The 26,021-nt window shown below is 36.4% G+C and overlaps 2 protein-coding genes across 4 annotated transcripts in view; one reads left to right on the top strand and one right to left on the bottom strand.

The window, feature by feature from the left end:
- The window catches only part of Vwc2 (von Willebrand factor C domain containing 2), a 179,402-nt gene extending 172,886 nt beyond the window's left edge, over positions 1–6,516 (top strand). Inside the window, exons 4-5 of one of the 2 annotated variants that reach the window (XR_012445327.1) lie at positions 3,470–3,630; positions 3,737–6,516. The gene's annotated coding sequence lies outside the window, so the exon portion shown is untranslated. Of the gene's footprint in view, positions 1–3,465; positions 3,631–3,736 lie in introns of both variants that reach the window. The other variant, XR_012445328.1, reaches the window with a different exon arrangement.
- A 4,575-nt stretch (positions 6,517–11,091) lies between these two features.
- Zpbp (zona pellucida binding protein) overlaps positions 11,092–26,021 on the bottom strand; it is a 98,230-nt gene continuing 83,300 nt past the window's right edge. For both annotated transcript variants that reach the window (XM_020187193.2, XM_074065519.1), the window contains one exon: positions 11,092–13,978. In XM_020187193.2, the coding sequence (XP_020042782.2) occupies positions 13,887–13,978 (92 nt within the window). In that variant the 3' untranslated portion in view covers positions 11,092–13,886. The remainder of the gene's footprint in view (positions 13,979–26,021) is intronic.

Here is a 26,021-nt window from a genome sequence, read left to right as displayed (position 1 = left end):
CCCCGCAGGAAGAGTTCATGATGGAAGAACAGTACACTGCTTCTCTCCCGCCTATTATATTCTGGGATGTACACAATGCCCAGGCCTAACCACTATATTAGCACAGACTTGTGAAATATCATCAAAAAATGTTACCTGAGTAATTTCAGTATATAATTGATGTAGCCTCATGACTAAAACCAATTTTACATATTGCCACTTCAATTTTAAATCACTTTGCAGGAAGTAGAAACGTGTCTTAGTTTTACTATTTTTTTTCCTTAGTGGTGCTAAGGTTTGAACTCAGGACCTTATGCTTGCTAGGCAAGGACTTTACCACTTGAGCCACACCTCCTGCCCAATTTTACTAAATACTTGATAGTATTTTATTTATTGATTAACTATTTCAATTTTTTTAATTCCTGGAATTTAAATATTAGGCAGAACTGTTTGCAGATACATTTATGAGAATATTCACTTTATTTTTCTCTTTATTGTATGTGTTATGAAATAAATATAATTCTATTTTTATTTATATTTGATTTCAGGGAATAATGGCTACCTAAGCATGTAGTTCTTCCAATTAAGATGGAAAACAGTGAAAAATATCCAATAAGCAATGTCTACGGAACTATTGATTTCTATATATAACTAATAGTTTAATTCATCTTTTAAACAAAACCACTTAGGCAATCAATAAATGTATATCATCAGTTGAGATTTATACTGTGTTTCTTTACTTATCTCATTTTAATTCTTGTTTTCCCAAAATGTCCCCTTTTTTGCAGAAAGGTAGGTTCAGGGAGGTTGAGAAACTACAGATAAGAACTCAAACAAAAGTGCAAGTTAGAAACAGCAACACATTCTCCTTACCCTTGCCAATGTGACACCTGTCAAAAGCAGCTCCTCACAAAAATGTTTCTGACTTCCTTCCCTACTCTATGAACATGTGTCACATGCCATGATTACTTAGCTAAACTTACAGAATGTGACCAAATGTTATGACCTGTTCTTTGTTAGTTTTTTGTCCCTGTGACAAAATATCTGACATAAACTATTTAAAAGAGGGAGGACTTCTTTTAGCTCATAGTTGCTTGGCCCTGTGCACTTGGGTAGAAATCATGGTGGTTGAGACGTGTAGCAAAGATGCTTCTTCACCTTATGGTGGCTGGGAAGCAGAGAGAGGAAGAGACTGGGACCCAAGTATAACATTCCAAAGCAAGTCTCTAGTGACACATTTCCTCCAGTCACATCCCGCCTCCTAAAATTTCCACCACCTGCCACCAACTGGGGACCAAGCACTGAACACATGAGCCTGTGAGGGACATTTGATATTCAAACCATAACAGATGTATGTTAACTTCCTTGAACTAAGTGAGGTGAACTGTCATTTATTAGGTGAAGGGCATATGACAAACACTAGAATTTCAAATTTTAAATTCTTTCATCTATTTCTTCATCAAGTCTGCTATATCAATGAGAAAGTCAACTCATGGTGTGTTTCTTGTCCAAGTTTCAGTGATTGGATGGAGGCCAACTCTGCCTCGTTCCAAAGCCCAGAAACCCCCATCCTCATGTCCAGGCTGGAATGGTATCACTATCTTCATTCAACTATTCTGGAGGACAAGCTGCTAACCTCAGTCGTCAGCCATTTATTTCATCCTGTGGATCTGTGTTGAGGGTCTTCCATTAGTTGAGTCTACTTTAGACCTGGGTGACTAAGTCATGCACAGTCTTTTTGTCAACAGGGCTATTAGTCTAATATAGCATAGCCACTGAAGTCCCTAAGTCAATAAAAGAAGTGGTAGCATTGCCCATCATTTTGAACTCTTGCCTGAAAGTCATGAACATATCAATATCACCATTTATAATTTTAAACAAAATGTTGCTATCTCCTGATTCACAGGAGCTAGTGAAAAAATTAGGAAGTTAATGCTGTATGATATCAATGGCTTTTAAAAAATTAAGTGCCTACTTAATATATCTTGCAATGTATAGTGTTTTTATTTAATCCTCAGGAACTTCAGGAAAAATAGTATAAATTATGAAAGCAATCTGCTCATGTTACATAATGATGTCTGGGATTTCAAAATGTATGTTACTTATCAAGACAAAACCAAGGATTAACCCCAGTCAAAACAATGACGGTGACGGCAGAGGTGGCTCAAAGACTGCAAGGCCACCTCCAGCATCAGTGACTGACCTGGCCAGATGTGCCTGCTTGTCCACATCACATGCTTACAGAGAAGACATTCCCATTTGAAAATAAGCATCATTGCAATAAATGTGCTTGATGCAAAAATATTATTTTGCTCTGTATCTTTTTCTAGGTTGTAGATTAATCATGGCCAATTGAGAAATATATACATATATGTGTACATATATAGATACACATATGAATATTTATACATGTATATAAATACATAAATAATATATAATATATAAATACATATAGCATATGTATAAATATACATATTGATATACATGTATGTATATTGATATACATGTATTTCAGGTTTCAATTGGCCACAATTATATGTATATATATATACATGTATTTATATACATACAAAATATATATGTGTTACAAGTAACAACTTGTGAGAATCAGAATTGCTCCTCTATTTAAGCCAAGAAAGTAAATGTCTTTAAAAGATTCATGATGCATTTTTGGTACAATAAAGAGCATAACTAAACTCAAAACAACATCTCATATATAATGACAGGAAAGGTAAAGGGAGTGATTATTGTGGTATATGGAAATGTTGAAATTTCGAGTAATACATACATTAAGAGATATGTTAGAAATCTTTAAACTATTGGCAGGTATGATTTACAAACTCAAAAACTTTTTTCCTGTGTTAGGGAAAATAAAAGTAGTCTTTGAGTAAGATCGTTTTCCCTTGAATGTACTCCTCATAATTATCTAAGTGTTTCCAGCTGGAAGTTCTTCTTTCTAAACATGCATGCATTTTTACAAATGGCTAAACAGATACCCTTTGAATCCGCTGAGATCTGAGAAGTACATAAAAATGCAAGCGGGAGCTGATCTAAACAAAAGAAAGAGGCAAAAATAGCCATTGGCTAGAAATCCCTGTTAGTTGTTCCTGAGCAGTGAGGTGCACAGGAGACCAGGGAGGGTCCACTCTGCACTTCTCCACTCTGACTTATCTACGAAAATACAGCTCCATATGTCTGCAAGAATTTGCAGAGCTATAAATACAACTGAATATGCACATATGTATTTATTTTCTATTTATAAATTTGAATGGTTTGTTAAAAAATCTTTAAAGATTTTTTCCATAAACCCAGTGTTTGGAAAAAAAATGATTTCAAATGGCATCGTTTACCAAGTATGTGTGTTGCTGTACCTGGGATGGATATCAAACCATAGTTTCCTGTTTTAACAGACTGTTGTAGGGAATGTATATACCTAAAGAGCATATTATGATTACATCATTTTCTGTTGTTTGTTTTGTTTTTGAGACAGGGTCCTGCTATATAGCCCAGGCTGGTCTTGATCCTCCCCCTTCTACTTCCTGAATGCTGGGATTACAGGTGTGTCCCACCAGGCCCTGCTACAGGCAGTTTTCTGTATACTGAGAACAAGGACATATTTTTATGAGTTCAGTGATGAAAATGAGTTTTCCAGTAAGTGTTCATGTGCTATACAAGTTGTTTAGACACCATCAATGTTATTTACCAAAGGTAACAGTTAATAAACTGTCAATCATCATTTTTCCTGTGTATCTGACAGATGGAGAATATTTTGTTCAGTGTTGAAGATACCAGAAGGAAATTCGGGTGTGGGGAAAAAAAAGAAGAGGACATTGAGCCACAGGGAAGGCTCATGCTGCTTTCAGGAAACAAGGGAGAGGTCCTGCTGGGGGGATGGGGCTGGGTCGCTGGAGGGGCAACAGGAGTTGAAAAGCACAAGAAGTCGTTCCCTTCGCTGACTTTGGCCTTACTCAACATCTGTAGAATCTCACTCTCCAGAAACAAGACTGAGCATTGTTTTAGCATTTCTGTCATAAATATCCTCAGTAAATGACTGCAATCTCCTTGATTTATGTGACTCAGCAGTAAAGAGCTTGGCCTTTGGACAGGTGGTTCATCACGCACCGACCTCTGCGTGACCCAGCTTGTTCATCACTAAGAAAGTCAGAATGCCAGCCCTAGGAGGACTCAGACAGAGTGTGACAGATGATACTCAGAAAGCACAGCTATGCAAAAATGTTGATTGCCTAATACACTGGAAATATGACGATGTGGACATTAAAACACTTTGAAGACTCAAGTACAAATAAATACTTTAAGCATCGTTTTTCATTTATTCTTCCCAAATATTTCGACCTAAGGTACAAGATTTACCTAATAGCTTACTTTTATTTTACTTTTCTGCCAGAAAAATGCTTTTGTATTACCTCAATTTTATGTGGAGCTCTACTGATCAAATCAGTCCCAATTTGTATGTGCTGTTGGATGGATATGTATGTTGAACTGATTTATAAAATAAAGTGTTTACTAAACTGGGTTTTACACTTCCACATAGAGGAGTCACATTTAAGACAATCTTGAAATGTTTTTTAATCCTTTAAAGTACTTTAAATGAGATCGATAAAACATGTCATTAAAATACTCAAAAATGCTTCAAATATTTTGAATATCCCAGAATATGATGATTACATATACAATCCTTGAGGCTAACTCAAATATGCATTGAAATAAAGATGAACAAGGCTTTATGGGGAGTAGTATCTATAATATAATCATGCCTCATGACATCAACTGTGATAAGACAGTGTTCCTTTACCATTCTGGAAAGTGAATGCAATCTGTATTAAACCACATATCTACAAATGTGGACTAACACCAAGTAAATAGTTTAGATTTGGATATGAGAACATACTCAAAGCACTTTTTAAAAATAAACAAATAAAAACCCCAAATCTTTCTTAAAGCTAAGGACTTCTTATACTTGAAATGGAGGATTACATCATTTTGAACCACTTTCCTGCCAAAGGTAACAAAAAATCTGCACAGAATACACATTTCTTCTTGAAGCTGCTACAGAAATCAAAATGTAAGGGGAAAAATCATCAGACCAAGACCCTGGAAAAACCCAAATAAAGGTTCAGCCTGGCAATTCTGAGCACGTTGGCATTGAGTATGTTTACTACCTGGAATAGTTATACTGAGAAACCAAAGAGCACCTCTTGATAGTTCAGTGTACAGGTGTGGCAAAACTTCAGTCAGGGTACACAAAGATGAGGCCTTGGAAACTACCTGTACTTCAACTGTAGTTCCCATGTGCTACAGGTGAGGTGCACAGGCGATAGGTGGGTGAACCAGGTTCTTCTGCCTGAATCATTGGATTATCCTAGAAAACTCTCAATTGCTGAAGCCAGGGGTCACAGTAACTGCAGGCTGTTGATACCTCACCCTCAGATCCTCTCTGAAAGGAGATAATGTCATCTTTGGTACTGATTTAATTATAAACAGTTTTCAAGCACATCTTGCATTCTATCAAAGCTAAAGAGGCAACAAGAGCAAAGGAGTAGAAATAAAGAAACACCATAATGGGAACTCAAGTTTCCTACAGATGGAATAATCAGACCTAGGATATAAATAAATGTGCTGTTTTATAGGACTACCTGACAAAATTGGAAAAATCTCAGCAGAGGATTATAAACCCTGAACTGACCTAGCAGAATTGAAAAGGAGCCAATTATAAATGTTGGAACTGAAGAAAGATTCAAATTCAGTTGAATGGATTTCACAGCTTAAGAGAGAACAATGAATTTGAAGACAATTAAAAAGAAAAGCAGCACAAATAGACAAATGATGAATGTAGTTAATATTTGGTTGAAGTTCCAGAAAGTAGAAAACATAACAGTTGAAAAGATAGTAACTAAAAATCTTAGGAAGTTGATAAAGGAAAAACAATCAAATGAAAAATTCCCAAGGAGCAGCACTACAGTGAAACAGGAAAAGAAAATCCTGTAGGCAACCAGAGGAGACGAGTGCAGTCCAAACAGAAACAACTGCACTAACACCTCATAACCAAAGAAACCATGGAGTGAGTTCTTAGGACAATGAAACGTATTCACTGTGCTGATGTAAAAGGACTGCCAACTGAGAATTCCACAGAGAGAACAAGGGCTGAGATCTTGGAGTATTTACATTTGTGACTCACCAAGATTAGTATTTACTAATGCTTCTATCATTTCTACTGACAATGCAAAAGCCATAGCACGATTTTTCTCATTTTAAACTCTTGCTTAATTATCTCTGTTGTTTTGACGTAGGCTGATTCCTTGCAAAATTATTCCTCTTATTTTTCTAATAGGCCCACATTTTCCACTTGGCTGCATTTTATTCCTTCTTCTTTCATTGGAAATGTTTATTCTTCTGCCTGAAAAATACTTGTATTTGTTTTAGTGAATTTCTACTAGTGGTGACTTTTCTTTTTCCTTGGTTTTCACTTAACTGAAACATCTTTATCTCAACTACATTTTAAAAGAATAAGGATATAAAATAGTAAGAGTACTGGTAAGTATTATAACTTGGTAAGGCAAGTATGCATGCTATAATTTATAGAGTAATTTTCTATGTAACTTATGGAACAAATAGGAGAGAAAATAATCATGAAAACTATAAAGACCTGAATGATGTAGTTTAAAAAGCTGTCTTAATGAACATGGATATAATTCATGAAAAATTACAGAATGTATGTCCTTCACATATTAATATGTGGAAAATTTAAACACAATAACTTTACACTGAGCCACAAAGACAGAACTGACAGCAAATAGATTATAATTCCTGGCAACAGTTCAATTAAGCTATAACTCAGTAAGAAAAGCAAAACAAAAAGACACTAAATGTTGTAAATTAAGAAACAATTCCAGGTTAAGCGTGGTGGCTCTGTTAATCCAAGCTACTCAGGAGGTGGGGATCAGGAGATCACAGTTTAAGGCTAGTCCAGGAAAAGTTAGTGAGTCCCCATCTCAGCCAACATAAAAAAGCTGAGTACAATGGTGTGCCTGTCATCCCAGCTATGCAATAGGCTTAAATAGGAAGACTGTGGTCCAGGCTGGCAAGGGCAAAAATCTAAGACCCTACTAAAAATACATAAAGCAAAAAGAGCTGGAGGCATGGCTTAAGTAGCAGAGTGCCTGCCTAGAAAGCACAAGACCTTAAATTCAAACCCTAGTAATGCACACACACATTTCAAAAAGCACCAAAAGTGTCACAAATAAATCTGATATGCCTGGACAAGAACAAAAAGGAAAAGAAGGCTGAATAGCCAACATCAAGAATGGAAAGGAAGCTTGCCAATAGACATTGCCGATGTCACAATAATAGAATGACACGATGGAAGAGAATGCAGCACCATTCCTCCCAGGTCCTCCTGGCTGTTAAAAGCCCTGGACCTAGCACAACAAACAAGCTTAGGAAGATTCTGAAAGGTGGAAAGAAGGCAGAGACTGTCTTAGGATCCTGGGATTCAAAAAGGACACTATACAAAGTTCTGTGGTTTTCTTTTTGCCTCCCATAGATCCCAGATCCAAGAGGGTGAGACCAAAGAAAGCCTAAGAAGAGCAAAAACATAGGAGAAGCATGACCTAACAGGGGACTAAGGCAAGAAGTATTTTTCAGTACTCTACAAGAGAAGGCCAATAATCCTCCATATATGCAAATGCTTATAGCAAACCATGGGTTGTCTAGTGCTTACAGAGGAGACATCGTTGTCATATTGTGAAGGTCAGAGGTCAGGCAGCAAAGCCAGTAATGAAAGTGTCAATGCTTTTCAGAAACAGCTGAAGGGTACCTGTGGATAAGAAATATTTGCCAGAATATTTGATGCTGACAGAATGAGCACACGCTAAGTATACATATATCCAACAGGAGTCCAGGCAAGACCATGCCAGGATACAAGGCATTCAAAAAAACACTGCTTTGGGAGTGGCAACGTTGCAGGGTTCAAGTGAAATCCTTTCTTAATCTGCCACTCAGAGAACACTAGAGCACTCAAGGATGTGAACAAGCATATGCTACCCATTTATTACTGCGACGAAAAGAAGGCATGGAAGATATCAGCATTATCTGAAGATTAGGTTTTGAATTGTTTTATTCCACAGGCAGAAGATTATTTCAGACAAAACATCCCACTCAAGATCCTTCACATCTTAGACAATACTCCAGAGCCTCCAGTGTCAGTGACCTGTAGCCAAATGTGAAGAGTGAATATTTGTTGTCAAACACAACTACAATTAATGTACCAAGACATAATAACTGTGTCCAAAGCATATTAATTTGTCAAACATTCTCACAGGATATTGAAGCAAATGAATCTGGCCAAACACTGCAAGACTTTTGGAAAGGTTTCACCATTCTAAACGCTATCCGAAACATGGGTGCATCATGGGAAGAAGTCACTCAGTGATGCAAAAACAGCGTTGAGAATGAAGTTTTGAAAATATATATTGAACATATTCGAAGGGTTTGACAAAGCTGGTGAAACAACAATGGACCTTAGTGCTTGGGAAACAGCTAGAATTGTGCATTGGTGAGCAGGATATTCATGAGATTGGTGGCATTGAGGCTAAAGAGCTTTTCATTGAGTAGGTTATCAAACTGAAAGAAGAAAGGAGCTGAGGCAGAGGAAGAAGCTGAGCTCAAAGCACCAGAGAAGTTCACAAGGAAACTAGCAGAGGTGTTAACTACTATAAGCAGTAACATGGATGCTAGAAGCAATAGATGTCAATTATGAGAGGTTCAGGAGAGCTGACAGGCTGATACAGGATGCTCTTGCTTCTGCAAATATGCAACGCAGAACCTGATACGTTCCTGAAGATCACTACACCTGCTGAAGCACCAACCAGTGTCGACACCCCCGTGCCATCTGGGCTTGTTATTCTCCAGCCTCACTAGAAGAGAAATTGGTGAGCTTTACCACTGCACTACCTTGCCATCCAGAAGTTAATCCTAGTTTTAGTAAGTAGGTTAGATAAATTCAATCCATTTTCAACTTTCCACCTATGATGTGTTTTTTGGGACATAGCCCCACTGTTTAGGAAAAACTGAAGAGCCCCTTAGAAGCCCAAATTCTCCCAATGACAGTGTGTTCCTAGGCCTCTGACTTCAAATAGTGCACCGAAACTCCAATGCAGTTTTCAAAAAGACACATATCCTGCATAAGGAAGACAACTGTAGAGTCAGAACCAGTCAAAGACCTTATGCAGCTAAAGGAAGACCTCAGTGTTGTCCAGCTGGATGGTGACTGAGATGAGTTTCTCTTTCCTTCTTTTTCTGCATGGGAGTTTTCAGGTTTCCCTTCCTTCTCATCTGTTTTCCGTTAGGTGGTGTGGAGGCAGACAGTATAGGTCACAGGTGCTGCAGATCTAATGTCAACTTCAATATTTTACCCATGATTCTGAAATTCAACCTGGATGCAGTAACTGGTGGAGAGTGAGGTTGCATTCCATGTGGGGGATAATATGCATACTACATATGAACGGTGTGTTATCAATGGAGACCAGTTAAAGGAAGTGGCCCATCTGACACCCATTCCAAGTCTAGGCCCCTTTTTTTGCTGTATTAAAGTGAATAAAGATGAGTAAATCCACTTGTATCCTCCTTCATAGTGTCACGTGACACTATAGGCCTGTGACACTATTCTTTTCAATGAAATGTAACAAAGTCTTACAAAGGGTTTTCATTTTCTTTTTATCGAAATGGAAGACAAATGAAGTGCCTGCAGGCCTAACAGCAGCTGCAACCCTGAGGACAGAAGCAGCAATATGGATGGAGTTGGAGAGGAGCCCAAAGGGCTACAGGTCAGGAAACCATGTGAGTCACTCTTCTGCTAAGACCAGAGTTGAGGCTCTTAGAAATGTGTAGCAGAACCAAATCCTTAGCGGCACCCCTCTTCACTACTTACCTGAACAATATTGGTGAAGTTACTTAATCATCATGACTCATGGTTTTTTCATGTATGAAATGAGAACAGTAGTAGCAAGTCAGACCTGGGCAAATTAAATATGAAAATCTATGTGAAAAGTTTGAGACAGCACCTTCCATACATTAAGTAGTCAGTAAATGCTATCAGCAGCAGCTTGAGGAAACTCAACCTCACTCATGCTCAAAAATGAAAATATGGAAAGATTTCCTTCTATCGAGCTAATAATCTTAAAAATGACAATGGGAGGGTCAGTGAGATATGTACTCTGATAAGTCCTTGGTAGTACTATAATTTGGTTTTAAAATTTAGTGATAGGTCCAAAGGATAAGAAATAGCTAAGCCTAGCAATTCTCCTTCTGGATATTTAGCATAAAGAAGACTTAAAAAAATGCCACAGAATTTTCCAAAGACACCAACTATAATGCTACACATAACTAAAAAAAAACATAAGAAACAGAAGGCTCCAACAACTTGAAATGTTTAGCCATATTACAGTGTTTTCACTGGGATAAATTAGGTATGATAGTCTGTACAGTCAAGTGAAGGAAGGAAACTAAATAGTATACAGATACTATTTAATGTCATAATATTAAGAGAAATACTGGCTCCACAGCATGAAAAAAAATTAACACAAAAGTGGTATCTGGATTATGACACTGCTTGGTAATTTCCCATTCTATTTTTCTCAACTTTACAAATTTCCTATAATTAATATTGCATCAATCAGAATTCTTTTAGCAGCAATTAACCAAAAAACATAACTTGCTTAAACACAATCAGCTTTCTTGTCTCACAGAACTGGAAAATACAGGGCAAGGTGGAACATGGGGCCAATGAGGGTGGAGTTTCGGAGCTGTTCTCAACATTCCCTTCTTTTGCTGTCTGCACCTGTCCTCAGTGTGTCATATAAACATAAGCCATTCCCTTTATGCAAACAAAGAAACCACTTGAAACAGCTTCCTCCTGAGGCTGGTTCACTTCATGGTGGGTCGCAGAAAGCAGGAGCCAAAAAGGTCACGTGCGAAATGGCTAAAAACGATGGCCCTCTGTGGCAAGCAAACCTGGTGCATGCTGGAAAGAAGGGAAGAAGGGAAGCGACGCCGGAGAGATGAGCAATAATAAGGTCTTCTCTGAACTGCTACTACTTTAATTTTTCAAAGTATGTTTATTGCTCCCAAGATTCTGAGAGTAAATTATTTCACTGAGGAACATTTGGAGAACAGAAAGCATCAAAAAACTCACACACAATCCGTTACACAAGATAAGCACTGTTAACATTTTGATGCATTTGTTTTAAAAATCTATACAAAACAGATGACAATACAGAAGATAAAAATATAAATACATATATTGAATCACAATTCATTTAATTTGAAAATATGATTTTTATGACTCATTGTCATTGCATAATACGGAAAAAGCATAATTTATTCAACCATTTCTCTCTTGTAGGTAATTTATGTTAATTCTCTTTTCATATATAAATTGAATAATATACTAAATATGTTACATTAATCATATGACATAATATTTCACCAGATCTCTGATTTTCTTCCTTAGGATAATTCCCAGCAAGTGTGACTACCAAACCAAACTTATTGCTTCTTTTTACATGCTGCCTAGTGAATTATATACTTGCAGTGAGACAAAAAAAATGACATAAATACAAGATGAGAATCATATTTGCCCTTCTAACTTCAGAGTTGGGTAAAAACATCAGCTCACGTAATAAAAACATTTTGTGTATATTAAGGCATCATATAAACATAAGCCATTGCCTTTATGCAAACAAAGAAACCACTTGAAACAGCTTTATGACAGTTACCTCGGGGTTCAGTTTACAATTTGTAGCACACCCATTATTACCACTTTCAGCAATACTCAATAGTGAATATCCTACCTGGTATCATGACAGAAGCAACTTTTATCCTAATTACTGTAACATTTTTACTCCTAGGACTGTAAATTTTACTAATTAACATTATGAAGCACCAATGTCCTAGGAAGAAGGCTATGAAGCAGAAATACCCTAGTAAAACTGAAAGTGGAAAGGAAATACAAATATAAAAAAATAAATGTGGTAAGAGATACAACAGAGAAAGAATACTTCCCTATGAGAACAGGAAAAAGAAGTAATGAATGTCTCCTTTTCTTCTATTTTGTCCTTCACCTCAATTTCTACCAACTGTTCTCTGCCTGGACTCTTTGTATCTTATCTTATTCTATCCTCTGTTATTATGCAGTTTCATTTAAAAGTCTGTTTGTATAAGGTAGAGAATCATGAACTTATTGAAAACCCGCCCTCCTATCATTTGTTCATTCTTACACCAGATCCCCTATGCTTTCAGGATGGACTCTGATGCCCAGGGCTATGATCACTCTGCCTAGGCTTTCCCAGAGTCACTACTGATGGGATGCTCTTTGTGCCTCACAAAAATATCCCATAAGCTAAATATTAAAAAATATTTAAATAATCAGAAAAAGTAAGCCAAAGGTAAGGAGTAAAAAGGAAAAGAATATACTCAAATTATATTGTATACTTAGTACATGTGGACAAATTCAGGAAGTTGTACTGCTTTCAGAGATAGAGACTTAGGTCTCACTTCTTACAGAACATCTATGCTAGTACTTACAGAAGGGAAAGGGTTACCTAACCAAGGAAAGAAGATGCTTCAAAACCCTTTACAAGCCCTATGAAAACAATTCCATCACGAGGATGAAAGCCCAAGGGAAGTAAAAAATAAAAATACCAGGGCTGAAAACAAAGTGGACGTCATTTATCTTCACTTTGCACTTGTGTGAGAATTTGGGAGTTATGTGTGTTCACAGCATGGCCAAATAGGAAACTTATCTATTAACTAGTCCATCTTACAAGAAGGCTGACAAGTGTAAACACCTTTTCCTGTCAATGTGTCATTCAGCTGTGCCTATACCCAGCTTGTGCTATGTTTGCCATTTGTAAATATTTATGTCCTTTTAAGAACAGAAATATGAAGGGCAAAACAGGGACAGTCCCAGAGAGTATAGAGGATAGGAGTACAAATTTATCAGAAACTGAGAAACTATTCACACTGTAAGTTACCCAGGCATTTTCCTGGTATTTAAATCTTTAAATTTTTGGTAAGTTTTCATATGCAAATATCACAACCCGATGTGAGTGAGAATAAGTGTTAGTGCTGGCAGCAATGACATCACTCATTTTGATAGTGAGGGAAATGAAATAAAACTTATGATGATTGTTTGATTCCTTTTCCTATAGGTATTATCAAGGAAATAATCTGCTTAGTCTAGTGAGAAAGTTCAAATGTTAATTTAGGGATAAACAATGATTACTCTGTTCTGAAATGTTCAGGAGGTAATTTAAGAGACTTTAAATTGAAAGTATAAGATAGTCACATTGACCTGTATTAAAAACTCACAGTGTGGTTGGTACTAGCTCTTACGCAGAAGAGGCTAACAATGCAGTAATATTACTCAGGCCTTAAAACTAGCTTTGAGCAGTAAACGGTCAACCTAGAGTAACAAAAATCCCATAAAATTAAATCAAAAGAACACAGTAAGATGAAACGAAAATTGTTGCAGAAGAATATGGTGACATAAATCTATCTAGTGAATATAAAGGTAAAATGGGCTATTTTTGAAAAATCCTAAAAAATCTTTTGGGCTAATCTAATATGGTATATTTGAAACTATTTTTAAAATGCAGTGATACAAGAGAGATTTTGGAGTCATATGTAGGTCCGCTATTATTGGAAAAATATGGTAGAATGTCCACACTCATAAAGGATTTGAACACCATCTGGTTAAAATGATGACACCACTTTTTTGTGTAAAATATGATCATTTAATTTTGGCATAATAGTTATTTATTATATTTTCATATTTCAAAAATATACTTTTGTGTTTAATAAACCACTGACTAACAAACGATAATGGCCTATCAGCATGCTCTTGCTCCATACACTAGGCTGCTGTTGCACTGAAGGCAGTGGATTCCATCGCGGGGGTTGTAAGACCCAGGGCTGCAGATCACTGTGAATAAAGAATGAACTTGTCAGCTGGCTTACGGAGGATACACGTCATGGAAGGTTGTTTTCTTAAAGGTCCTTAATTTTTAATTGAGGTTATACATATAACATATATATATTATATAATATATATATATATATAATATATATATGTACGACCATAAGAGATCAACACTGTAAGTGCAATCAAATGTCTTTATTGGATGGTCCGAAAAATGTATTACCACAGCTATCTCTACATGATAGAAAGCAGCACAGGAGGAAACCAGATCCAATACCACCTGCTAGGGATTAACTTTGGGATTCCAGGTAAAGCAGTCAAGTCTCTAACCTCTGCCTTCCTCATTTGTAATACTTCACAACATTAATGTGAAGATGAAAATCACACAACTTACATGACACTCAGCAAGCACTAAGCTCACATACTCTGAGTCAGCTGCCTCCACCCCTCATCTGCTATGGGTGCAGCGTAGAGGTCAGGTGGGGCCACCAAGCCCCTACCTGGCTGAGGTCTCTGATGTCCCGGCTCCTCCTCCTCCTGCAAGGGTAGCTGGCTAAGGACCCCAGACTATGTCAATAGCTCCTCTAAGGCATGGCTAGTATGGGCCACCACATAAAGTTCTTTGCCAGCACCATTATTCAATAATGTGTGTATGTTTGACTGTGGCTCTTACTATACTACCTAATTTTATATCATTTACTTTTCAAGTGTTTTTTTTGAAATTGAGGAGTACTTTGTCTATTCAGAGGAAGTATTTCCACACATTCTTTTTTTTCTTTTTTTGGTGGTACTGGGGTTTGAACTCAGGACCTCACACTTGCTCAGGACCTGTGCTCATGACCTCACACATGCTAGGCAGGTACTCTACCACTTGAGCCACTCTACCAGCCCAGAGGAGTATTTCCCACAGTAGATTCTACAAAGTTCTTCAAGTTTTAATACATGTATTATTTGGGGAGAATTTCAGATAGAAAAAATATTGGTTAAATAAAGTTTTATCTTTTTCATTTTTGCTTTAGCAATAACAAGAATCTTTAACTTGGCAATGTACATAGTAAACTTTCAGTGATGCAACACAGTATGTTTTCTCAAAGAAGTGGGATCATAGTACCTGTTCTCTCATATCAGACATAAATGTTTCTTAAAGCACACATACATAAAGGTATAGAAAGTGTTAAATTATTAGCATGCAGAGAGAACTTTGCATGAAATCTAGGCAAACATACTTATACTGACTGTCACAAACAGAACTGGAAGTAGCAGGAAAACGTCTTATCAATATGATCTTCTAATAACTTCGAGAATTAAAAACTGTCATGATACTATATGTGTAATACCATACAATACCAGCCTTACCTGCAGCACTCTTTCCTCATAGTAAACATACCAAAACATTTTTTCTCTGTTAAGTGAAACTGAGAAAAAAATGTTAAAATAATAATTTTCTTTTGGTGGTACTAGTGTTTGAACTTGGGGCCTTGTGCTTGCTGGGCAAATACCCTACCCCTTTGCGCCACATCTCCAGCCGCTTTTGCTCAGGGGCCAGTCTCGGACCACTATCCAACCTCGGTCTCACATGTTGCTGAGATTAGAAGTATGTACTAACATGCCAGGCTTATTCTACAAGATAGGATCTTGCTTTTGCCCAAGCTAGACTTGAAATATGATCATCATGTCTTTGTCTCCTACGTAGCTGAAATTATAGGTATGAATCACTGTGCCCAGTCTTAAAATACAATTGAAATCCAAAGGAAAACATTAACAGATTACATTTAATAAACAAAGAGAGAAGGAAGCACGGGTGACTAATCAGCATTGACATAAAAAAATGATGAAAAGTACAAGGAAAAAATCTTCACTAAATTGGATAGGGAATTTGATTTTTTTTTTTTTTGGTGGGGTTGGGCTTTGAGCTTGCAAAGCAGGTGCTCTACTGCTTGAGTCACACTTCCAACCCAAGACAGGTAATTTCATTAAAAGGAAAATGTATTACACATAATAAAAATAAACAAGATACATTCAATATTAAAATTAAGATCTTAATAAAAACTCATAAAAGTAATCACAGTCAAGGAACCAATATAGGAAAATGGTTGCAGCTACATAATCACAGAGGAATACTTTTCAGAATATATGAACAACTCATATCATCCATTGGGGAAGAACAGAAAAGCTACTGCAAAAGATAGGCATAAAGGAGAAAATTCAAACTGTCAGCCTATGGCTTTTTTGTGGCATTAGCACAAAAGTGTTCAAATTATGAATTTAGGAAATAAGAGTAAATATCAAAATATAATACACTAAGAGAAAAGTTGGAAAGATGGTGAATCAGGATGCTCTGGGCATGCATCCCCTCACAGACCATAGGTAAGTGATGAGGGTCAACCAGGATAACTGGACAGGAGCTCTGGAGATTAAAGATTGATCTACAGCAGTCATGCTAACCCAAAATCAAAACGACAGGAATTCTGTGGCATTTCTACTTATTCTTGTCCACAGCCTCCCAACACAGCTCTGGGAGCTTCCATTCCACACACCTGTGAGAATATAGCAAACAACACTGCACATGAACTGTCCAAGGGCTCCCTCTCGCTGGACTCCATGGCAGCAAAGCTCAAATCTTAGGATACAGGTTTGTTTCCTGAAACCCACAAGAACATAAGTCCAAAAATACCCAGGCAAGAAATTACTGAGGAATACAACAGAACACCTAAGGCCCATAGAAGAAGCAGTGGCAAGACACAGAAAAATTAAGACATTTAAATAGCCAGGCACATGGCTCAAAAAACCAAAAATCGTATGTTCTCCCTCATATGTGGACATTAGATCAAGGGCAAACACAACAAGGGGATTGGACTATGAGCACATGATAAAAGCAAGAGCACACAAGGGAGGGGTGAAGATAGGTAAGACACCTAAAAAACTAGCTAGCATTTGTTGCCCTTAACGCAGAGAAACTAAAGCAGATACCTTAAAGCAACTGAGGCCAATATGAAAAGGGGAACAGGTACTAGAGAAAAGGTTAGATCAAAAAGAATTAACCTAGAAGGTAACACCCACGCACAGGAAATCAATGTGAGTCAATGCCCTGTATAGCTATCCTTATCTCAACCAGCAAAAACCCTTGTTCCTTCCTATTATTGCTTATACTCTCTCTACAACAAAATTAGAAATAAGGGCAAAATAGTTTCTGCTGGGTATTGAGGAGGTGGGGGGGGAGAGGGAGGGGGTGGAGTGGGTGGTAAGGGAGGGGGTGGGGGCAGGGGGGAGAAATGAACCAAGCCTTGTATGCACATATGAATAATAAAAGAAAAATGAAAAAAAAATTAAAATAAATAAATAAATAAATAGCCAGGCACAGTGGCTTACACCTGTAATCCTAGGAGTCAGAGATGGAAGTACTGTGATTATAGGCGAGTTCAAATGGTAGAATGCTTGCCTAGTGCAAGTCCCTGAGTTCAAACACCAGTACTAGAAAAAAAAAAAGACATTTAAAGGAAGCTAAATAGACAAACATGCTGGCACACATCTGTACTCCCAAGATACTTTGGTGGTTGAGGCAGGAGGATCACAAATTTGAGGCCAGTTGGGCAAAGCTAGCGAGATGCTATCTCAAAAACAAAATATCCATTAGGATGGTAAAAATAAAATCAGAAAATAAAGTTGATGAAGATGTGGTAAAATTGGAAACTGTGTTATTGGAAATATAAAATGATGAAGCCATTATGAAAAACATAAACTGTACAGAGGTTCCTGAAAAATAAAAGTAGAATTACTGTATAATCCAGCAAACCCACCATTGGGTCTACATCCAAAATAATTGAAAGCAAGAACTGGAAAAGCTGTCTGCACAGCTGCATACCCACAATCACCACAGCGCTATTTACAGTGCTCAAGAGAGGAAAGCAACCCATGCTTCCATGAGACTTGAGAGAGGAAACACAGACAGGAAGGGAATTCTGTTGTGTGCCGCAGTATAAGTGAAATAAATAAATCACAAAAGACAAGTACTGTATGATCCCACTTCAAACTCATAGAAACAGAAAGTGAAGGTGTGATTGCTAGAGAAGGGGCAGTGGGGATGGGATGTTGTACAGTTTCCATTATAAACTCCTGTTTCTATATGCTAATGGTAAACTATCCTACAGGGGCTTTAAGGAAACCTTCACTTACAATGAATCAAAAATACACATTGTGGGATAAACATCACCAAGTTGGGAAATACTTATAAGCTGAAAACTACCCAAATCACTGAACTTAACTAGAGAAGTCACAAGTAATATGAAAAACATCCCACAGTCATGTGAAGAGGTCACCTCTACCCAAAGCCATCTATAGACTCAATGCAATCCTGATGGAAATTTCAATGATTCTTTTTTTAGAAATAGAAAAATGCATCATAAAATTCAATCAGGATCTTTAGAGAAACCAAATAGTCAAAAACACCTTAAAAAAGCAGAATGAAGTTAAAAAGTCTCACACTTCCTGATTTTAAAGCATAACATAAGGTTACAGTAATCACAACAGTGTAGTGCTGACATGAAGACTGGTCTATAGAGCGATGGAACAGAATTGAAGGCCCACGTATGGGGTCAAATGACTTTCAGTAAGAGTCCCAAGATACTCAATGAGGAAAAGACAACTGTTTCCAATAAATGATATTGGGAAAACTAAATGAAGTTGGAAATCTTACCTTATTTATCATACAGAAAAATGAACTCACAATGCCGAAAGACCTAAACTTAAGAGCTAAAACTACAAAAGTAATATTTAGAAGAAAATATTGGAGAAAAACTTCATGTCATTGGATTCTGCAAAGATTTCTTTCCCATGACACCAAAAACACTGCAACAAAAATACATACATTGACTCTGTCAAAACTAGAAACTTGTGCATCAAAGGACACTATGAACATAATGAAAAGACAACCATAAAACAGGAGAAGACACTTAAAAATAGTATATCTGATAAGGTGTTAATGTCTAAATACATTTTAAATACTCAACAACAACAAAAAACCAACCAACCAACCAAATTGTACAATAGACAGAAGACTCGAATGGATACATCCGTCCTCTTCTTCTCCCTCCCCTTCTTCTTCTCCCCTCCTACTACTCCCAAACACGCACCAAAGAAAGGCCATGTGAGGACATAACCAGAGATGGCTGTCTGTAACCAAGGAAAGAGCCCTTATCAGAAAATACATTGGATGGAATCCTGCTCTTGCATTTCAAGCCTTCACATCTGAGAAAAACTTAATTTCTGTTGCTTAAGACATCTAGTCTAAGGAATTTTACTGTGGCAGCCCAATTTGAATAATACAGTATATATCCAAAATAACTGGAAACAGAATCTTCAGAGGTATTTGCACACTCATGTTCCCTCTCTGCATCATTACTCACAACAGCCAAGAGGTAGATACAACCAAATGGCTACTGTCTGAACAGAAAAAGAAAATGTAACACACACATTATATAATAATATTATTTATCCTTACAGAAGGAAAAGAAACTCTGATATATGCTGCAACATGGATATTAAGTGAAATAAGCAAGTAATGAAAGGTAAAATTAGCTAAGGTAATGAGATAACCAATTTATATAGACAGAATGGAGAATGGTGGTTTCAGAGGTTGGAGGGTGTGAGGAGTCTGGGAGGATGAAAAACATTCTGGAGATGGATGGGGGTGATGGTCTTGTAGCAGTGTGACCATACAGTTAACACCACTGAGTTGTTCACTGTAAAGTACTAAATGTTAAATTTGTGCTATGTTTTATCATAATAAAATGTGGCACATAACATACTCATCACATTAAGCAAATATTTAAAGTTTATGTCATGAGTTGATATAGATGCAGAAAAACAGGATTTCTTTTATACTAATGTTGTAAAAGTACAAACAACTGTATGGAAAAGTTTGACATATTTTAATTGCATATCTTATGACTCCCTATTAAGTAAAGACCTTGAAGAATCTTGAATGATAGGTTATATAAAAAATCATGGGCTGGTGGGATGGCTTAAGTGGTAGAGCACCTGCCTAGCAAGCGTGATGCTCTGAGTTCAAATCCCAATACTGCAAAAAAAAATCATAAACTTAAAAAGAATTAACTTCTGCCAGCAATAAAATAGGTTAATACCTTGAAATATTCATATACTACAAAATATATAGAAACAAAAAATTTAAAAAGTGTTACAAGAAATGTATGACACTGGTTACAAACCACAATGGACAGTGATCCTTTGGCTATGGGAAACAAAAGACATGAGTCCTATACCTGTGAGCCTACAACCAGTTACACAACTGCCATAAGCTTACTGCACTAATCAAATTTCCCAATTATGACACAGGAAACTGAAGTGTAACCCAGCAAAGTGCCTGAATTAAAGAGATTAACTAAGAGCTGGAGAAATCAAAACAGCTGTAGTTTTTAAGACTACGTCCTAGAGATGAGTAACCACACAGAAAGAGAGCCCTGGAGATAGGAAGAACACACAGCAGAGATCAGCATGTGTGTGAAGAAGCCACCCAGGTTGGGCAAAGAACCATCTACTTTGTTAGCATTAACGTGAATGGTACCTGTCAATCACTCAGGTTAATTCATAGTTCCTGTTCCCACAGCCAGAACAGAGAACTCAGAATTCACAGGGCACTTAGTAGACAACTTACAAAGGTAATCAGAAATAATTAGCTTTAGACTGAACAATGGACCAAGATCTTCTACCTAGTTCCAAAAACAAGGCAAAAAAATGATCAAACTATTTCCAAGAAATGCACGAATGGCATCCAAAACTCAACACCAAGAAGAAAGAAAACTGAAGGACCATAAAAATAGCCAGCAGTAAATATGATAACACTCACAATGCTTGGACTGTAAGTAAATATTACCAAACACAGAAGAGGCAGGAAAACACAACCCATAATGAGAACAGTAACACAATGAGAACCAAACTGGAATCCACATCAAGGACTTGTGCACCAAAAACTGCAAAACATTGTTGAAAGAAACCACACCCAATATACCTAAATAAAGGTATCTTTGTTCATGAATAGGAAGAATTAGTATTATTGAAATGTCAACATTACCCAACAGTAATTCCAACAGTCTCAAAAAAATAAAAAAGAAACAGAAAAGCCAGTCCTTCAATTCATATGGAATGCCAAAGGTTCTGAACAGCCAAAACAATCTTCAAAAAGAATGATCTCAGAGGACATACATCTTTGATTTTCAAAACTTAGTATAAAACAAAGCTACAGAAATCAAAATAGTGCCATATTGGCATAAGGACAGACATACAGACTAATGGAACAGAAATAAATCCATATATCTATGACCAGATGATTACTAATCTGGGTGCCAGGTTCATTATTTGTGGGAATAATCCTCTCTTCAAAAAATGAAGCAGGGACAATGAGATGTCCACATGGAGAAGAATGAAGTTGGACTCCATTTCTCACACCATATACCAATTAACTCAAAATGAATCTGCAACCCAAATTTTAAAACCCTTAGAATAAAACACAGGGCTAAATCTTTTTGACTTTGTATAAAACAATGGATGCTTACATATGACACTAAAAATATAAGCAAGAGAAGAAGAAAGTTGGACTTCATTAAAACTAAAAACTTTTGTACATCAAAGTACATTATCAAGAATTCTGTTAATTGAAAATGTAGAAATATTTATAGGGTCTATCTCTAACATACATAACAAAATCAAGTAGTTATATTCATATCTAGCCAAGTAGACTTTTATACAATGAATATTATCAGAAATATAGAGTCATATCACACAATGATGGAGGGCCAAGTCACTAAAAAAAAATCTATTTACCTAATTACTTTCCAAATTTATGGTAGAACTAAAAGAAGAAATAGACAAATTAACAACTATAGCTGGAAGATTCAAACATTCTGCTGTCATAAACTGATAGAAGGTTTAACATTTAACAATGTCAGAATGAACATTTTGTTCTGGGAAGATAGAGTATTCATCAAGATGAGTTATGTTCTGAGTAATAAAATGATTCTCAAAACAACTTGAGGCAATACACAGTATGTTTACTGAGCAGAATAAATTTAGTTGTAAATAAACAAAAAGACATATTGGGAGTGATCAGATACATGTCAATTAAAAAAAACTATTGAATATGATCTGAGTGAAATGAAAATTACAAAGAATAAGAAAATATTTTGGACTGATTGTGAACTTAAAATGTCAACAAAAAATTAGTTGGATACAGGTGAAGTAATATCATGGAGAAACATATAGCTTTAGGTACTTAAAATGAAGAAAAATGAAAGGTATTAAATCAATGTCTTATGACACTCTCTTAAGAAACTACAAACAGAGAAGCACATTAATTTTCATATGAGAATGAAAGGAAAGAGGAGAAAATGCTAAAGGGAAAAGCCAAATCTAAGGAAACAGATATCAGACAAATGACAGGAAAACTCAATGCTGGTTCTGTGAGCAGCTAAAATCTACCTGGAGACAAATAAGTATAATCGGGAATGAACAAGAAAATATCACTGCAGATCTTATGACACTAGGGAGAAAAGAACACTGGGATCAATTTGTAGAATAAGTTTGAAAATATGACAAAATGGATATAAGTTATCAAAATAGACTTGGAAAATCCAAAAAGCTCTATATCAACTAACCTTTGAATTACTAAAATTCTTCCCAGAGAGAATTACCACTTTGTTATTATGATCTAATTCCTTAATATCCATTCATTTCATTGATTATAGTGATAAATTCTGACTAAAGTGAAATTATCTACCTGAGGACTAAAAAGCAAAGGAAATCAAATGAATTAGAATTGTAGTTCAAGGAAGTAACTCACAGGAAGGAGCTCCCTTTGTTTTGCATTTTCTCTCAGTATTACTAAGGGAGATGGAGAGCAAGAACAGCACTATGTAAACATGAAATTTTCATAGAAGACTGTCCATCTTTCTGGCCTATCAGACCAAAGAATGAAGCCCAGTCTGAAGGCAAACTCTTGGAAGAGAGGAAAACTGAGAAAGGGTTCCTCCAACTCTGTGGATGGGCCTACATCAGGCTCAGCAACCTCCTGAACCACACAAACAACAGGTATCTGCAAAGTAGAGCAGGAGACTTAAAAAATTGGACTGAAAAGCTAACAACTGAACACACATGCATGTGAAAGACCAGCAAAGGAAAGTCCTTGAGAATTAGACTGGATGTGAATTACAGTCAACAGATAGAATCCATAATCATAATCTGACCGGGTATTTTGCTATAATAGCAACATTAATGTTCTCTAGATGATTACAGTAGAACTCGGGGATACAATGTAGCAGTAATTATAAGATAAAATGCAAACCAAGTCAGCATAGAAAAATCAAGGAAAATGTGTTCCCTTTTCAAGAGAGAAGACGAATGAATGCCAACCTCAATATAACAGGTGATTGACCTTAGAGCACCTACGGTACTATGTTCCAAGAGAAAGATGATAGCATACTTGAAATAAATGAGAAGGCGCAAATCATAGCAAGCAGATGTAATTGGAAAACATGGAAATTCAAAATTTGATGACAGAATATCTGGAATTTAAAAAATTCACTGGATGGGCTCAGGATAATGGAGATGACACCAGAAAACTCAGAATGCTTTTAAAGGAGATCAGTAAGTTAATCAAGCTGAAGGAAATAAAAAACTGAAAACCCATGACATGGAAAAAGGACTCATGTTTCAAGCACCTATATTACAATGTCAATGGGTATAATCGTCATTTCAAAGGGAAGTCTGAAAAGAAGGGCAAGGGGTGGCAGAAAAACCCAGCAAGGCCAGACATACCTGTTATCTCTGAACTTGGGAGGCTATTTACTGCAGGGGGATAGGATCATGATCCTGAGGCTCAGGACAGCCTGGACTACACAGTGAGTCTATGAGACCACCTATCAAACAAACAAACACATCTGGAAAGCAGCTAGAGAAAATGACAAATGACATGTAAGGAAAAAACAGTTCAAGTCCCCAGGAATTTCTTACTAGAATTCACAGCACTCAGAAGATGGAGAAGCAGTATCTTTTAGCAACTAAAAAAACTTGTTGCCAACTTTGAATTAAATTCAGTTAATATTTGAACTCAGTTAAAATATATTTCAAGAAATGAGGAGCACACATCTATTAACAAATAGAGATATCTCAAAAGGACAAGAATTTGCCACCAGTGATTTTCTTTATAAAAACTGCTGTGAGAAATTCTTTCACAAGAAACAAACTATAAGTGGAAACCTTAAGTCTTCACGAAAGAAAGAAGAGCATCAGCAACAGTAAACACCTAGATAAATTTTTTAAAAGCTATTAATTAAAAATAGGATAGTGTTTAGGAGGATTTTCAGTGCATATGCAATACATACAACAATCCTATCATAAGGGTAGGAAGAGGGCAGCTGGATGAAGAGACATCCATGATTATAAGGTTTCTTCATTTTATGTGAAGCTGTTCAATATCAAGTCAAAGTAGTCAATTATTGTCTATTAATATACTGTAACTGCTTGACTGTCAATGCCTACAAAGCATATAGTCAAAAGGAAACTGAGTTGATTAAATATAGCTAAAATGTAATTAAATATAATAAATGATGTTAAAAATATTCAAACAGGCCGGGCATGGAGGTACCTCCCTGCAATCCCAGCTACACAGAAGGCAAAGGCAGAAGGATCATGGTTTAAAGCCAGCTCAGGCAAAGGCAGGGCAAGGCCCGATCCTAAAAGCAAGCTAAAAACACTAAGCTAAGGACAGGGTGTGGCTGAGAGGTAGAACACTGAGCCCAATCCCCAGTACTACTAAAACCCTCAAATCAATACAAAAGGCAGCAAAAGAGAACCAAAGAACAAAGGAGACATATAGAGAACAATAAAAATGACATAGGCACTTTGAAGACAAATTTTACAAAAGAAAACAAGAATCAAGTATAAGCCATAACAGACCCACATACAGGTAGAAAGTAAATACAGAAGGAAAACAGCCTTATGCAAAGAATAAGGATCAGAATGTTGAAAGTGCTACAATAATATAAGAAAGTAAAACTGGTAAAAAAGAGGTAAGCAGGGATACTTCATGATTACAAAATAAACAGTCATCAGCAGGACACAAACAGTGAAATACACACGTGCCTAACAGCCTCAAGACAGAAGCAGCAAAACGGACAGAACTGAATGGGTTAAACAGACAACTCCATCTTCAGGAAATAAACAGGATTTTAACTACCAACCACTGTGATCTGCTTATAATTACAGGATATATATTCAACAACTGTAAAATACCCATTTTAAAAATCAGCTATGGTACTTTTACCAGCACAAGCCATTTTATGGAACATAAAACCAATATAATGAATTAAAACGCCCTTGGATCATACAAATCCCAAGAACAATGACATACAGGTGAGTATCATTAATTTGAAAATACAAAGTCCAAAATTTTTTTAAGCAGTGACATGATAGCACAAGTGGAAAATTCCACTTTGGGCAGGTCACATGCAAAATCATACTAAAAATATTGTATATAATCATTTTTAGGCCATTTGAGTAAGATGCATATGAAACAGCACATTTTATGTTCAGACCTGGGTCCCATTCCCAGGAAATATCCTTCAACTTATATAAATAGCCCCAAGCCCCAAAAAACCCAAACTTCAAAATACTTCTGCTTTCATACATTTCAGATAACTGATACTTCACTTGTATTTAGAAAAACCTAAAATACCTAAAAAATATTTTGAATTTCACAACAAAAAATAACTTACTGAAATTAATGGGATGAATCTAAAGGAATAATTAAAAGACATTTTGTTATGAACATAGCTTTCATTAAAAAAAGGTAAGATCTAAAAACTAATGCCCTCTTAGAAAATTCCAACAAATCTATTTTTCCAAGCCCTCCTAAAGTATGTGAGTCTATCAAAGTAGCAGGAGGCAAGACTAACGATCAAAAACAATACTTCTAAATAACAGCCGTGAACGACTGCACACCAAAATTAAAAAGTAGTATCACTTATAACAGCTATCT

This window comes from Castor canadensis, chromosome 2 (assembly GCF_047511655.1).
Source record: "Castor canadensis chromosome 2, mCasCan1.hap1v2, whole genome shotgun sequence".
In the NCBI taxonomy this organism is placed as follows: Eukaryota; Metazoa; Chordata; class Mammalia; order Rodentia; family Castoridae; genus Castor; species Castor canadensis.
Note: the sequence above shows the minus strand (reverse complement) of the source record. Positions and strands in the feature narration are given on the sequence as shown.